This window comes from Biomphalaria glabrata, chromosome 1 (genome assembly GCF_947242115.1).
Source record: "Biomphalaria glabrata chromosome 1, xgBioGlab47.1, whole genome shotgun sequence".
In the NCBI taxonomy this organism is placed as follows: domain Eukaryota; kingdom Metazoa; phylum Mollusca; class Gastropoda; family Planorbidae; genus Biomphalaria; species Biomphalaria glabrata.
Window position 1 is genome coordinate 40,142,177 of NC_074711.1, and position 15,856 is coordinate 40,158,032.

Below are 15,856 nucleotides of genomic sequence, written 5' to 3' on the forward strand. Positions count from 1 at the left end.
GAAATATCAAAAGACACTGTCTTCATCCCCCCCCACACACACACATACACAAACACAACTTGTCCTGTTGGTCTCTGTTGACCTTCATGAAAGTTATAGAGATATAATAAAGCAGAATATATCTTCCCTCCTTTCAATAGCCTACATCCATTCAACTTTCTTTCAAATACTTTGCTTAACCTTCAGAATATGAAATGTACAATTGACTTCTGTATAGTTTGTTTTAGTTTCTTGATCAATTTTTGTTTCAATCTAATCTTTGCTCCTCTTTCTAGCCTCGACAAACGTCCATGCCATTGGCTACATTGAATGTGTATATCAATGTCAAACAGGCGACATCCTGAGCCCCCGTGTCTGTCTCCATCAGATTCCAATGACCAGAACCGAATTTAAAATGGGAACATCTCAAGATTTTAAAGTGTTGGGGGGGGGGGGTTATTGGGGGAGGGGGGATGATTTTTTTTAGGCGATAAAAGGCGAGGTGACAATAAATAGATGGTGGACTGTAGAGCGTGAGTCTCAGATTCAAAGTTCCCATGCTCGATTCCTATTTCTCGATTCTTTTTCTTGAATGACCATTTAGTCGTAAGAGAACTTATATGATTATTTAATAGATGAGATGTCAAATTTTATTTTTTTATAAACTTTGTACTCTTGCTCTTTCTCTCTCTCTTTCTCTCTCTCTGTCTGTCTGTCTATATCCCTGTCTGTCTCTCTCTCTGTCTATGTCTGTCTGTCTGTCTCTCTGTCTGTCTGTCTCTGTCTGTCTGTCTCTGTCTGTCTGTCTCTGTCTGTCTGTCTCTGTCTCTGTCTGTCTGTCTCTCTCTCTTTATTTCTCTCTGTCTGTCTGTCTGTCTCTCTCTTTCTCTGTCTCTCTCTCTGTCTGTCTCTGTATCTCTCTGTCTCTCTGTATTTCTCTCTCTATCTCTCTCTCCATCTCTACCTCTATCTATGTCTCTCTCTGTATCTGTCTCTCTCTGTCTCTTTCTCTGTCTGTCTGTCTGTCTGTCTGTCTCTCTTCTACTGATCGTGGCTTTGTACTCTTGCTCTCTCTCTTTCTCTCTCTCTGTCTGTCTATATCCCTGTCTGTCTCTCTCTCTGTCTATGTCTGTCTGTCTGTCTCTCTCTCTCTCTCTCTTTGTCTCTGTCTGTCTGTCTCTGTCTGTCTGTCTCTGTCTGTCTGTCTCTGTCTGTCTGTCTCTGTCTGTCTGTCTCTGTCTGTCTGTCTCTGTCTCTGTCTGTCTGTCTCTCTCTCTTTATTTCTCTCTGTCTGTCTGTCTGTCTCTCTCTTTCTCTGTCTCTCTCTCTGTCTGTCTCTGTATCTCTCTGTCTCTCTGTATTTCTCTCTCTATCTCTCTCTCCATCTCTACCTCTATCTATGTCTCTCTCTGTATCTGTCTCTCTCTGTCTCTTTCTCTGTCTGTCTGTCTGTCTGTCTCTCTTCTACTGATCGTGGCCTCCCAACGTTTGGTACATTTGTCAGAATGTCAGAAAAAAAAATTAAATGTAAAAAAAAATAAGCAGCCCACAAAAAAATCTTTCGAAAGAAATAAAATCTTTTTTTCTTTATTCAAATTTCTCTAGCTAGATTTAAAAGCTAATTTGGAATATCTTGAAATCATTAAATAAAACTCGCTAATGACATAATTTAATAATGAGGTAATTGTTTAAAATGTCTGCAAGTTCTTCAAATAAATATCGTATTTCACCAGAAAGTGATTCGTATTTTTATCGAACCAGAAACGTACGAGAAAAAAATGCCCTGTTGTTTTTATTTAGCCAATGGGCGTGCTTATAGAGCGAGGTCATTGGGTGCGGGGCTACACTTATTTAAAACATGCAACATGGCTGGATTCAAGGATGCTGGAGTTACCATCACCTGCAAGTCGTCAGCCATCTTCATTAAGCTGGAACTAGTCTTGTGTATGCACAACTGTAAGAAAAGATTCACCAGGGAAGTTTCTGAGGCTTTGTGTGTGTGTGTGTGTGTGTTTTGTGTCTGAAAATAGAATTTCGTGTAATTGAAGGTGTGGCATATCATTCTAGACATACGATTGTAATAGAAAGTGGAAGGATATTATTTAGAATGACATATAAGCCTAGATGTAGAGCTAGTCTGTACTCTGTAGTGGTTTTATTATAAAGTTTATATCAACTCTGTGTCTATCTGTCTGTTTCGTAAAAGGTGTGTACACGCTATTTCTCCCACACCGATTATCAGATCAAGCTTAAACTTCTTACAATTATTCATTGACATAGACAAGACATGAGTCAAATATTTTAAAAAAGGAACCAATTAGAGAATTAACTGCTGGCAATTCATTATTTTGTTAAATAGCAGCAAGGGAAACTAATACTTCAGAATTCACAGGTGTGGCTAATAATGTTGGCTATTTCTCCCTCACGCATTCTCCTATCAAGTTGGTACTTCAAAGAATTATTTATTGTAGCCTACCTAACAAAGCATGAATCAATAAACGAAAATACTCAATTAGTCAATTAATTATTGGTAATTAATTATTTTGTTTGATATTGCAAAAGGGAAATAACGTTTACATTATTGGTAAATATATTTTTAAGGACGGCGTTCTTCCCCATTAGATAAGTTTTTTTTTTTTTTTTTTTTTTTTTTTTTTAAAAAGATTTTTTTATATATTGCTAATCTTTTGTTAATATTACTTTTTACTTTTAGTTTCCTGATAGTTTTACTTTAGCTATTTCCCATATGCAAATCCAGACATTGGATAAAATCTGGCTTCTATAATTCCTATATCGCTATCAACAGGAGAGGGCAGTGGATATAATTACCTGACCGTCTGATACATGGTCAATTTAACTAACTAATCAACAGACCTATTGTTTATAATATCTCTTTGTTTATCTAATTAACAAAATGATCTACACTTTATATTTTAGTCTTTTTGTCTGTCTACCTATCAAATTAACGGACTAACTTAATTTGCAAAAGTCTGTCCGTTTGTCTTTCATTATACCTAATGTCCGAACTGACCTACTGATAGTATTCAAAAATGTTGGCACTCAAAACTCGAACTCTAGTTTCTCAAAAAGCCAGACCAAACAAACAAACAAACAACATAAACACGTGAAATTTCAAAGTGTTATTTGACCAAACATCCAACACATGTTTCCTCGTGTCTGTACTCCGAGTGCTCAACTTACTCGTTACCTAAGAATGTACTAGAGGGCGTGAGTTCACTCCCAGGACCCAAGCCGTCACGTGTCTTAACTCTCTCCGTCTATCTGTCATGTAAACAAATGTCTAAAGTCCCCGCGTGCAATCGATTTCAATTACTTTTTTATAGGTTTATTTGGCGAGTTAGGACACTAGGGGAGAATATAACCTTCGTTTAGTTGTGACACAAAAAATTACCTCCCTTCGATTGGTAGTCTTGCATTGGCAAGATGGTGTTCCTGAACATATGCACCCCGAGACACATGGGAACGATGCAGTGTGTATTGATGACTTGAAAAGCAACCTAAAAGAGGCGTCTGTAAACAAATTGAACTCTTACATAAAGTCTTCAATCCTGCGTAGATGTGTGAATGTGTGCAGGAGTCTTTTAATGGAACTTGTTTTACATGTTTTGGATGTTCCTTTAGATTTGAAGATAATTACATCCTACCCAAACCTCCCGCCTAACAGGGGAGGATGGCAGCGGGCCGGGTTCGAACCCAGGACTATCGTGCATCTCAAGCAACAGTCCAGAGTACATACTACACGACCAGGCATCGAACACTAGTAGTAGCCTAACTATTACGTGATACTGACTCGCATTAAACGTTAATACATTATTTCGCACTCAAGAAATAGTTCATGTCAACTAAACTAGTGGGGGCAGAGTTGTAAAGCATATGTATTTCAAACCAAGGCTCTTGTTCCGGTAAAACTTGAATTGTAAATTTCGAGACTTTTAGGGCGACCCTGAGTTCAACTCACTTTGAAGAATCACGTGATATATGTTTGGGAAAGTAAAGGAAAAACTCGAGAGGTCTCCGTTCCACTAGGCATATATTTCCTTAGACATGACTGTAATGAAAGCTCTTAGATCAGGGATTTACATCATGTACTAATGATTTCCCTCCACAAGGTTACGAGTTAAGTTAACTAGTTTGGACTATAATAGAAATTTAGGTTATTAGGACATTAATACGATATTAAAACATGCTTTTAAACCCTATCCATTAATCGTCGTCGATCGTCTCACTAAATTCGTCTCACTAAATTTGTCATTGCCGTAAGAGTTGAATCATAGACTCTTTAAACTCTAGGTCAGTCTGTTTGAACAATTGATCTGTCTGAAAGATATCTCAATCATATATAAATATATCATACAAGCCGACCCGCGGCGTAGCATAAACCGCTATTTAGTGACGGGTGAACACTTCCTGAAAGACACAGTTGTCCAAATGGGGTGGGTGGTTGGGCGACGTAGAGAGCCGCGCTTTCTGTCGCCGCGAAAGTTACGTGGGGTAACTCTAGTCCGACTTGCAGAAAAAAAGCATTATCTTTCCATGCCTTTTTTAATCGAGGGTTAGAGAGTCAGCGTACGTACACTAACCAATGATCTGATTTTTCATCTATGTCATCACTTCGTTAAAAAACAAACTGTTCAAGATGTCCCTGTTGAAACACTGTTTAGGTTATTTATTTTATTTCTTTTTCATTCTGAAACTGCTCTGTGCCTCTATTGTGTTTGTTAAAGGAGCTACATGGTGAAATTATTATTGCGCTATAAGTATGAGCTGCCTGAGACGTAATGTGTAACTATTATTTAATATCTAGAGCCGTGAGATCACGTTATAGAGAATCTCTCTGCCGTCTCGTTTTGTTTTGAGAATCTCTCTGCCGTCTCTCATGCACTAGTTTATGTAGGGAGAAAAGTGGAGCTGGCATCTAGACCAATACCATTAGATCACTTTCTAGATGGTCATTGGTGACCCTTGAACTTTGCTCAGATCTAAATTGTCCTTCAAGTGTCTCTAATGGAATTCTACAATTGAAATGTCTGCAGATGAGGTGATTGGCAGAAAACCAATAGCGCCAAGCAATTCACTGAGACTCTTGAGCAGCTAATTCCGCATTAGCTGCCAACGTCACTGATAATGTTATCCCTAGAACGAGATGGTAGCTAGTTTAAGTGGAAGTTTGTTTCGTTTGTGCAACGGTTTGAAATCTGTGAAGTTTTTGTTCTCTCAAATGTTAATGTTTGTTACACCATTCAGTCCGAATTAGATTTCATGCACATTTTCTAAGAACGCGAAGAAACTGATGTAAACCACTGGTGATGATTTTAAATCCTTGCACTGTGGTTCTGACACACTCGCGACACACTGTTTTGAATGCAATGATCGTTTTGTGTATCCGCTCACATTTGTTTGGGTTTATTCTATAACTTATTTCAACAACAAACTTTTCAAAGATTTGAGAATCCCTGATGATCCAGTTTTTCTGTTTTACTTTCTTCTATAATATTTGACTTGCAAAGTTTTAATTGAAACCCGAAAAGGAAGTAAGACCTGATTAATAAAATGCACCATTTCCATTGTATTTAGTTTGCTTGGTGTTAAATGTCATATGTCATATGCAAAGACATGACCTATGTATACATCCAATCAAAAAGTTTCAAGTTTCATTAAAACCGGGCTTTAAGAACGTCCTCAAAGAAACAAGCCAAAATAAAAAAAAATCCTTTAAAAAAAAAAAAAAAAAAGCTTATCTCAAAGGGTAAGAACATCGCCCTTAAAACTATAGCTACCAATAATGTACACGTTATTTCCTTTATTCGATATCAAACAAAATAATGAATTACCAATAATTAATTGACTATTTGGATATTTTTTCATTGATTCATGTTTTGTTTGGTACAATAATTAATTGTTTAAAGTATCCACTTGATAGGAGAATGCGCAAGAGGGAAATAGTGTTCACAATTATTTGAGAGGACAAAACCCAACAAATTTAGCCATATCTGTAAATACTGAATAATTATTTTCCTTTGGTGGTGTGAAATAAAATAATTAATTACTAATTTGATACTCGTCTAGCGCTGGCCTGGGGCGATTTGCGTCGGCTGACTACACTCACACCACTACCCACATCTGTGCCACCACCAGGTTTATAACAGTAAAGACAATACATAAATCAATTTAAAAAAGTATCAAATTAGTAATTAGGCAACACGTACACTGTACAAATATCTCTCCGATAACACCGTACCGCCGTATCAACTCTTGCACTGGCCTCTCCGTCTCGTTCCGGGCTATTGTACAGTATTGGCTGTTATTTATTCAACTATTAAAATGTTACGTTACTTTGGAGCCCTGAGTTGTCAAGTTCTTTAAGTTGGTGGTGTCTGGTGCAGTTTGCAGAGAGCCTGGATAGTGAGATTCGTAACACTAGTGTCAGAAGTGGGATCGGATAGAATCGGATTGGATCGGATCTACTATGGCTCGTCTGAAACTGCTGTACGAACTTGAATTTAGAGAACTGAAGCAAGAACTCCGTGGACGAAGGCTGAAGGCATGTGGAAACAAGGAAACTTTACAAGCACGCCTCCGAGAAGACATTTTGGAAGAAAAAGAAGATCCGGACACATATCTTTTTGAAGTCGAACCTAACTTGCTGGAACAGATCACCAGTAGCATGGCGCAACAGATCACCAGTACCAGTATCATGCAGGAACAGATGGCAGCTATGCTAGACGAGATGAGTGTGACATTGAAGAAGTACACCGAGGAGTTCTGTAGTGAGATTAAAAAGATAGGTACCTCAGTGAAGGAAGTGACGAGCCCCGTGGTGAAAACTATGGACGTGGTGGAAGAAACCTTGTACGACCAAGGAGACTTGAAAGATGAAGGAGATTCACCATCGTTGGGCATTGAACAATTACCCACCCAATGCTGTGAATCAATAAGCAGTAACAATGGCAATGCTGATGAAGGTGGTGCTGCCTGTGAATCCGAAAACAAGGAGTACAGACTTGTGGAGCCGAAAGAGACAGATCAAGAGAACGCTGAGTTTGCCTACAAGCCTGTTGCTGAGGGACGTTTACATGATGAAAGCTACCGGCGAGGCTTGGACTCTACAGACGTTCGTCCAGATGCTAAGATCAGCTAGAGAAGCCCTGGTGGTGATCATGAGAACCCATTAATACCTGATGAAGTCATTGAGAGACAGTTGCAAGTCCGAAGATACCAGCCAGATCGGCACCCAATAGGCGTTGGTCAGGCTGCCAAAACTGGAGAGGAAAGTCCTAATGGTGGTCAGGAGAATCCAAGGAAGCCTGACGTTGAAGTTGATGGACATTTGCACGATGAAAGCCATCGACAAGGTCTGAAACCAACAGGCGATTGGCCCGATACTGAGACGAGAGAGAGAGGTGCTGATAATGATGAAGAAAGCCGAATGGAGCCTGAGGCCGAAGATGAAGTGGAGTGTTACCAACCTGTCCCAGGAGAATGTCCTCCAGACACTGCTGAAGATGATGACCTGTCCCACCATTCCCTGTCCTGTGGATTTGAAATCCATTACAGTCCTTCTCCGCAAAGCCCTATGAAGTCACCTTTTTAGCCAACGATCTTGGTATCCCCAGCCCTTACATCCAACACCTCTCCATGTGTCAAGTGGCTTCCCTCAGTACCGAACGACAAGACAGCGATGCGACCACGACATCGATGCAACCAGATGAAGGCTAACTGGAGGAGAAGAAGAAAACGTTTTCTGAATTCAACGTGGATGGCGATGAAAGCGCGACGTCCGTGCAACCAGGTGAATGCCAATTGGAGAAGAAGAAGGAAGTGACCATTGCTGACTACAACATGGATGGCTCCGTCAAGCTCAAGAGGCAAGCCAACCGCAACCGATCGACCCCCACCTACAGCGATGAAACTTCACAGCCAATGTCATGAGGTTGATTCTGTCCGGGACGGACAGATCTAAGGAGGGGGCAGTGTTATAAACCTGGTGGTGGCACAGATGTCGGTAGTGGTGTGAGTGTAGTCAGCCGACGCTAATCGCCCCATGCCAGCGCTAGCTAGACGAGCGGTCAACCGTGACGAGTTACGATGGTCGGCCGAGACGAGTGTCAACATGATGGTTCGGGAAGGATCGACGTCGTGAACAGAGCTCAGGAGCGTCACAAGAATTGCAGTCATCCGACCACCTAGAAACGTCGAGCGGCGTTCTGTCCGGTTCGAGAAGGCCAGTAGGGACCCTATATAAGAGCGGAGGTGTCGCAGTCAAGACGGTTCAGAAAAGGAGTTCACGACAGAAGGTTCACTACAGCACAGTTCAACGGTGTGGTTCTGTACGGAGCATTATGACGGTTCAGTGCGGAGTACTGTCAAGTACAATTGAGACGACTGGCGTCTTGATCTTGGTCTGTCATCGAGTCCGACACAACGAGCCTAGTGTGGGAAGTCAGTCCTAAACTGTTGAACCCAGTGCAAGCCCGGAACGAGACGGAGAGGCCAGTGCAAGAGTTGATACGGCGATACGGTGTTATCGGAGAGATATTTGTACAGTGTACGTGTTGCCAATTGTACAGTATTGGCTGTTATTTATTCAACTATTAAAGTGTTACGTTACTTTGGAGCCCTGAGTTGTCAAGTTCTTTAAGTTGGTGGTGTCTGGTGCAGTTTGCAGAGAACCTGGATAGTGAGATTCGTAACAATACTATACCAATGAAAAATTGTGCGAATATTCAACTTGATCCGAGAATGTGTGTGGGAGAAACTACGTGTACACACTTTTTACCAGACATACAGAGCCAGTTGATAAAAGCTTTGTAAAAACAATACTTACTATCCTAACCGGACCGTGAGATTGGTTAGCATAGCTTGTTTTGTGGATACCGCCAACTATTGAAAGTAAGATAAAAGTCATTAAATATCTTATCCGCTATGATTATACATGTGGACAAAATATAAAGGGGGGGGGAGGTATGTTTCATAAAAAGACTTACCTGTATCATTTAAATAGAATTTTGAACTAAATAACTGTGGTAGCACCCATCTCAATCTCCGCCACTGCTCTTGACTGCAAGGTAGAGTAAGCGAAAGTAAATAGTTCCAGTCGTCTGCAAATGTCAGGTATCTAGGTTTCGAGTGAGATGCAGAAGTAGGGGACTCCATCAGTTTGGTGTAACTCTAGAACACTGAAAAGAGCATCTTGCAGATTGTTGGCATTGGACTGGATACATGGATAGGGGGACATCAACACGCGATACACTTTAGACTGACTGGTCTCCCCTTGTTCTAGTCCACCACTAGCTGAGCATCCTAAGAATTGCCCAGGCACACTGCATATAATGTACTTGGAAACAAAGTTACAACAGGAAGCGGGTAGCATTGTCATAAAAAAAAAACTGGCATTCATACCGCACAGGAAATAAATAGCCATGTCAATAAAGAAATCATGTCTTTAAGTTGTTGGTTTTCCTGGCTGATTCAGGCAACAAATTCAATCCTCTAAAGACACTAGTGAAGAAGGAGCATTTGTAAGAATTTGTCCTAGCACATGAAATAAGAAATGTTCCCTTTTTTTGCCTTTCTGAGTATCTTATTAGGTTGTGTTTCTTTTTTTCTATTTGCAAGTAATTACGGGTGCTCTATGAGCTAATGTTTTACTTTTTAGTCTTCTATCCTGAAGTGTCTGTAAATTTAGTGATTTTACTAAAGGTGTTACACTAGTCAAATATGAATATTCTTTTGCTATAAATCTCACGGCTAATGACCACATCGTTTAAGTATCTAGTAACTGTGTCTCTAATAATTATTATAATTACGTCTTTGTTTAAATTATTAGAAAAGGCTAGGTTTTATTTAAGTAGTCAAACTTTTATCAAGCTATAGCTATTAATGATCCTTTCCCTGTTTCGACGTTAATTAAAAAAAAGTTTCTTTTTGAAAATGAGTTTGAACAACACTAAGAGGGCTGATTATGGTGCGTAAAGCTGCACTCGTCCAAGACAATAAAGTATTGTTTTCCGCCCTGATAATTGTGACAGTTGATTGCTTCTTGTTGACCGTGAACCTAGATCTTATTTAACAAAGAGTTTATTTAACAAAGAGTTTATTTAACAAAGAGTTCATTTAACAAAGGGTTTATTTAACAAAGAGTAGATCTTATTTAACAAAGAGCTTATTTAACAAAGAGTTTTTTTAACAAAGAGTTTATCAAAGCGTATATTTTATTTAACAAAGAGTAGTTATTATTTCACAAATAGTTTATTTAACAAAGAGTAGCTCTTTTTTTTAAAAAAGTTTATTTGATTTGAAACACTTGAGCCATGGATAAAAAAAGAGTCTTTAAAGGTTCTGTGTGAGTCATGAATCGAATCAGAGACTCAATCATTCTTTTTATCACGTGACTAATAAATTAAATGATGGAAGAGGACAACACATCAAAATAGTTTTAGTCACGTGATAAAATTTGTTAAATCATTTCCGGTCGTCTTTGTGTTCTTGTGTTTTTTAATCTCCCAGGTCACGTGAGCTGACAAGCTGCTATCCCCTCTCCTTTTTTTCCCCCTTGATCACCTCTTTACACCTTGATGGATCACGTGGTTCATGTGCATGTCCGGATATGACGTCATAATCAAGGTCAGAGGAGCCAGTGTCAAGCGAACTGAGACCATGGCGCCGAGACCAGACTATGGAACTGATTGAGATAAAGTTACTATGGGACAGACAGCTGTCGCCACGTTCAATAATTACTAACAGGTGATTCATACGAACAAATGGAATAATATCATTAAGTTGGAATGTTTCATACTGTGGTGTATTGCCCTATCTTTATATCACAAAGTAGCAGACATGGAGGCATATCAAACGATGAATAGATAATTAGAAACGTAGGCTCTGTAACATGGGAGTCTGACTCTCGTCACAGTAGATGGACATTACATTATTCATGAAGTGAATGACCGAAAAAAAACTAGAAAAAATAACTTGGCATCACTCGACAGCGCATATATCATAGTGTGGAGGTCATACAAGGAATGAAGAAAAAAAGAACTTCAAAGCACATACGAAGTGTAATTGTATCAATTAGTGTAGATCAGTTATGTCATTAGATTTGTAATAGACAAATACACTAAATCTGTGCGATTAGAAATGTCTTGACCAAATGTTTTTGTTGAGCGCTACTTCATGCTTTCAGTTCTCTCAATCCACTATGATCCAATCATGTATCTGGACCAGTTGGGAAAGGGTGGAATGTGGTGGGGGAGAAAGAAGGGGATAGGTGGGTGAATTTGTACCGTATTCGCTTTTTAAAAGCATTTATTTAAAAAGAAGGAACGACCTGAATTCGAACTCATGGCTCAAGCCTTGTCAAGGCTACATACTTACCACTCTTCTTGTGAGGGGCCTATGAAAATAGAAGATTGTAGGTCACAAACTTACCTCAAAGCGGCGACCTTTAAAAGGGGACTAATTCATCTTATACCACCACTTCACTCAAGTACAATTTCTTTTCCTTGTTTGGGATATCAAGCAAACAAACTAATTACCAATAGTTAATGAACTAATTGGTTTGTTTTTTATAATAGATTCTTGTGTTGTCAAGTAAAAGAAATAATTGTGCAAAATTTCAGCTGATCTGAGATTGTGTGTCTGAGAAATAACTTTTACAAACTTTTACCAGACAGAGTGAATTGATTTAAGCTCTGTAAACATATGCCTGTCTGTCTGGTATATATAAAACTTTTTTTTCCACACCCATTCTCAGATCAAGTTGAAACTTGAAACAACTATTTATTGTACCTGAAAAACATGAATCAATTGAAAAATTAACCATAAGTCAATACATTATTTTTAATTAATGGTTTTGTTTGATATGGAAAAAAATGAGATAGCTTCTACATTATTGAAAAATATGGTTGCAAGTGTGGAGCTCTTGCCCTTGGATAAGCTTTTTTTTTAAAAAAAAAGACTTTGAAAACCTACAATTTTTGTCTTATAATTACAGATTTACTGAGTTATTAATCGAGCAACTAGTCAGTAAAATAGCGTTTCATTAATAAGCTGTTCCTATTATGTAAGTGCAATGTCAAAACATCTACTCTTCACAGTGCTAACGTATTGATAATTACCATTGCGTAGCGAACAATCGTTTTGACAGAAAGTCCAATGCAGATTAAAACTAAACAATTTTACACATAGTTGTCTTTTTTAACCAGCTCTACAGTTAACAATTGTCATGGAAACCATTAATTCGCTTCAACACCTATTGAGCTTTCGTACACTTGTTTTGTTCACAAACATCCACTGGTAAACCAACAACAAATTATTGGCCTGTGAGACAGCGACATTAAAAACATCACATTTGTTGGCCTGTGAGACAGTGACATTAAAAACATCACATTTGTTGGCCTGTGAGACAGTGACATTAAAAACATCACATTTGTTGGCCTGTGAGACAGTGACATTAAAAACATCACATTTGTTGGCCTGTGAGACAGTGACATTAAAAACATCACATTTGTTGGCCTGTGAGACAGTGACATTAAAAACATCACATTTGTTGGCCTGTGAGACAGTGACATTAAAAACATCACATTTGTTGGCCTGTGAGACAGTGACATTAAAAACATCACATTTGTTGGCCTGTGAGACAGTGACATTAAAACATCACATTTGTTGGCCTGTGAGACAGTGACATTGATAACATCACATTTGTTGGCCTGTGAGACAGTGACATTAAAAACATCACATTTGTTGGCCTGTGAGACAGTGACATTGAGAACATCACATTTGTTGGCCTGTGAGACAGTGACATTAAAAACATCACATTTGTTGGCCTGTGAGACAGTGACATTAAAAACATCACATTTGTTGGCCTGTGAGACAGTGACATTAAAAACATCACATTTGTTGGCCTGTGAGACAGTGACATTAAAAACATCACATTTGTTGGCCTGTGAGACAGTGACATTAAAAACATCACATTTGTTGGCCTGTGAGACAGTGACATTAAAAACATCACATTTGTTGGCCTGTGAGACAGTGACATTAAAAACATCACATTTGTTGGCCTGTGAGACAGTGACATTAAAAACATCACATTTGTTGGCCTGTGAGACAGTGACATTAAAAACATCACATTTGTTGGCCTGTGAGACAGTGACATTAAAAACATCACATTTGTTGGCCTGTGAGACAGTGACATTAAAAACATCACATTTGTTGGCCTGTGAGACAGTGACATTAAAAACATCACATTTGTTGGCCTGTGAGACAGTTACATTAAAAACATCACATTTGTTGGCCTGTGAGACAGTGACATTGATAACATCACATTTGTTGGCCTGTGAGACAGTGACATTGATAACATCACATTTGTTGGCCTGTGAGACAGTGACATTGAGAACATCACATTTGTTGGCCTGTGAGACAGTGACATTAAAAACATCACATTTGTTGGCCTGTGAGACAGTGACATTAAAAACATCACATTTGTTGGCCTGTGAGACAGTGACATTAAAAACATCACATTTGTTGGCCTGTGAGACAGTGACATTAAAAACATCACATTTGTTGGCCTGTGAGACAGTGACATTAAAAACATCACATTTGTTGGCCTGTGAGACAGTTACATTAAAAACATCACATTTGTTGGCCTGTGAGACAGTGACATTAAAAACATCACATTTGTTGGCCTGCGAGACAGTTACATTAAAAACATCACATTTGTTGGCCTGTGAGACAGTGACATTAAAAACATCACATTTGTTGGCCTGTGAGACAGTGACATTAAAAACATCACATTTGTTGGCCTGTGAGACAGTGACATTGATAACATCACATTTGTTGGCCTGTGAGACAGTGACATTAAAAACATCACATTTGTTGGCCTGTGAGACAGTGACATTGAGAACATCACATTTGTTGGCCTGTGAGACAGTGACATTAAAAACATCACATTTGTTGGCCTGTGAGACAGTGACATTGAAAACATCACATTTGTTGGCCTGTGAGACAGTGACATTGAAAACATCACATTTGTTGGCCTGTGAGACAGTGACATTGAAAACATCACATTTGTTTTAGAAAGTGGTTTAGACCTAGCACAATGTGTACCCCCCCCCCCAACGAAAAAAAAATGACTCTCGCGACCCTCCTCTTTGCCAGCTAGGCGGTCTTTGGAGCCCTGTAAGCTTCTCCAGCGGGGTCGATGTCTTTTCTCATTGTAAGATGACCGCAGGTCAAGATACATTTCAAGAAGAAAAGAAGTGGTTTGGGCCGATATTGAAATGTTTTCCTGCAATTGGATCTAAAGAAATGAAAGTATTGAAATGTCCTTTATTTTAAAGGTTTCGAATCAATCAAATGCAGACATTACTCTCAGTTGCAATTTTTTTTTAAATTGTAAGTATTGATAGGTATGTTGTCTTTATGTAACTAATAAGTAAACATTGATTTAGAACTAAATGAAAGTTAAAATATTGTTTTCATTTGCCCCTTACAAAAAATTAATTTAAAAACTTCAATCACTCCCCCCCCCCTTTTTTTTTTCCATTTTTGAGAATCTTAGTTTCAGCATAATTGTCTTCAAACCAGTCTTTATAATTCGACGGTCATTAATGAACTATGTTTACATAAGGAAACAATAGTCATGACTGAAGACTTACAGTTCATTAAATCACAGATACACTGCAGTGTCTAGTGCTACGTGAACCTGTATACATTTGTCTAGCATGGCTACTGCTCATTTAAAAGACTTAAAAAGACTAAGTTTGTCTATTTTTTAGAGGATGCAGTTGTAGTTCCTGACATCAACATAGGCATCAACTTAACGTTGTAACAAAGCAAATGTATCAACGGCTACTTGTCGCACTTTAATGGTGCCAGAGCTGCAAGCCCCCTCACAGCTGAAGCGTCATCAAGCGTGGCGATCGAAATGCAGACGAACAAAGCCGATGACGTCACACAAGATCAAACTGCGCCCCCAACCGGCGACAGGTCCTCTTTCATATTGATTACTAACAGGTAGCCAGTATGTTCCGATTCGGCCGAGAAGTGAGAATAGTAGAGATATTTGTTCCATGCTGTGAACTATGAATCTAAATCATCATTCATTCATACACAATGAGGGAAAATCTCTAATGTATGAGTCATGCTAATATTTTTTTATATCACATCATGGAAGAGGGGAAACATTTGACACCTTGTTATTTCTACTAGACACGTGATATGGCTTGTCCAATTAATAAATGGCATGTGAGCATGGTCGTGCTTTCCCACTATGTTAAACACACACACACACATCCAATACTGGGGAAAAACAACATTATCACACTTATCCACATTCTAAGCAACACTAAGCAACACTAATATATACTGAAAAGGGAGGAGAGGGGGGGCGTCATGGCTGAGTGATAGGGCGCTTGGCTTCCGAACCGAATCTCGGTGAAGACTGGGATTTTAAATGTTGGGACTGTAAAGAATTGACTCCCCTGAGTCCAGCCAACTCTTATGGGTACCTGACATTGGGGAAAGTAAAGTCGTTTGGTCACCTTTTTTAAATTCCGTATTTTTTTTTTAGTTACATCAATATCTTGTACCCAAAACAAAGGGCAATAAAACAAAGTGATGAAGACTTCTGAGGGCTTAGTCGTCATCATTGAATGTTCCACAATCTGTGTTTCACCGGAGTCAACAAGTCTTGATTTATAGTGTAGAGTGAATACTGTGGAAGTCCCCGGGAAAATTGGTTACATTAACATTGTTATACTGTGTGCCAATGGTGACATATCATAATGTGTTACATTTTAAGACATATTAACTATAACATACTGTAATATTTGGGGTTAGTTAGCTTTGCATATTAAAT

At 38.9% G+C, this 15,856-nt stretch overlaps 1 protein-coding gene across 1 annotated transcript; it reads right to left on the bottom strand.

The window, feature by feature from the left end:
- Positions 1-12,243: 12,243 nt before the first annotated feature.
- On the bottom strand, positions 12,244-15,644 carry LOC129924504 (uncharacterized). The gene is made up of 3 exons (XM_056019425.1): positions 15,573-15,644; positions 12,654-14,033; positions 12,244-12,552 (listed from the first exon to the last, which is right to left on the bottom strand). Exons 1-3 carry the CDS (start codon positions 15,642-15,644, stop codon positions 12,244-12,246), a joined length of 1,761 nt encoding a protein of 586 aa, XP_055875400.1.
- Positions 15,645-15,856: the final 212 nt, after the last annotated feature.

Excerpts from the sequence above, each read along its gene's own strand:
- LOC129924504 (XM_056019425.1), bottom strand. The coding sequence starts at position 15,644 with ATGACGACTAAGCCCTCAGAAGTCTTCATCACTTTGTTTTATTGCCCT. Across the intron at positions 14,034-15,572 it reads TTTGGGTACAAGATATTGAT|GCCAACAAATGTGATGTTTT; the intron begins GTAACTAAAAAA and ends ACTGTCTCACAG. Across the intron at positions 12,553-12,653 it reads CACAGGCCAACAAATGTGAT|GCCAACAAATGTGATGTTTT; the intron begins GTTTTAATGTCA and ends ACTGTCTCACAG.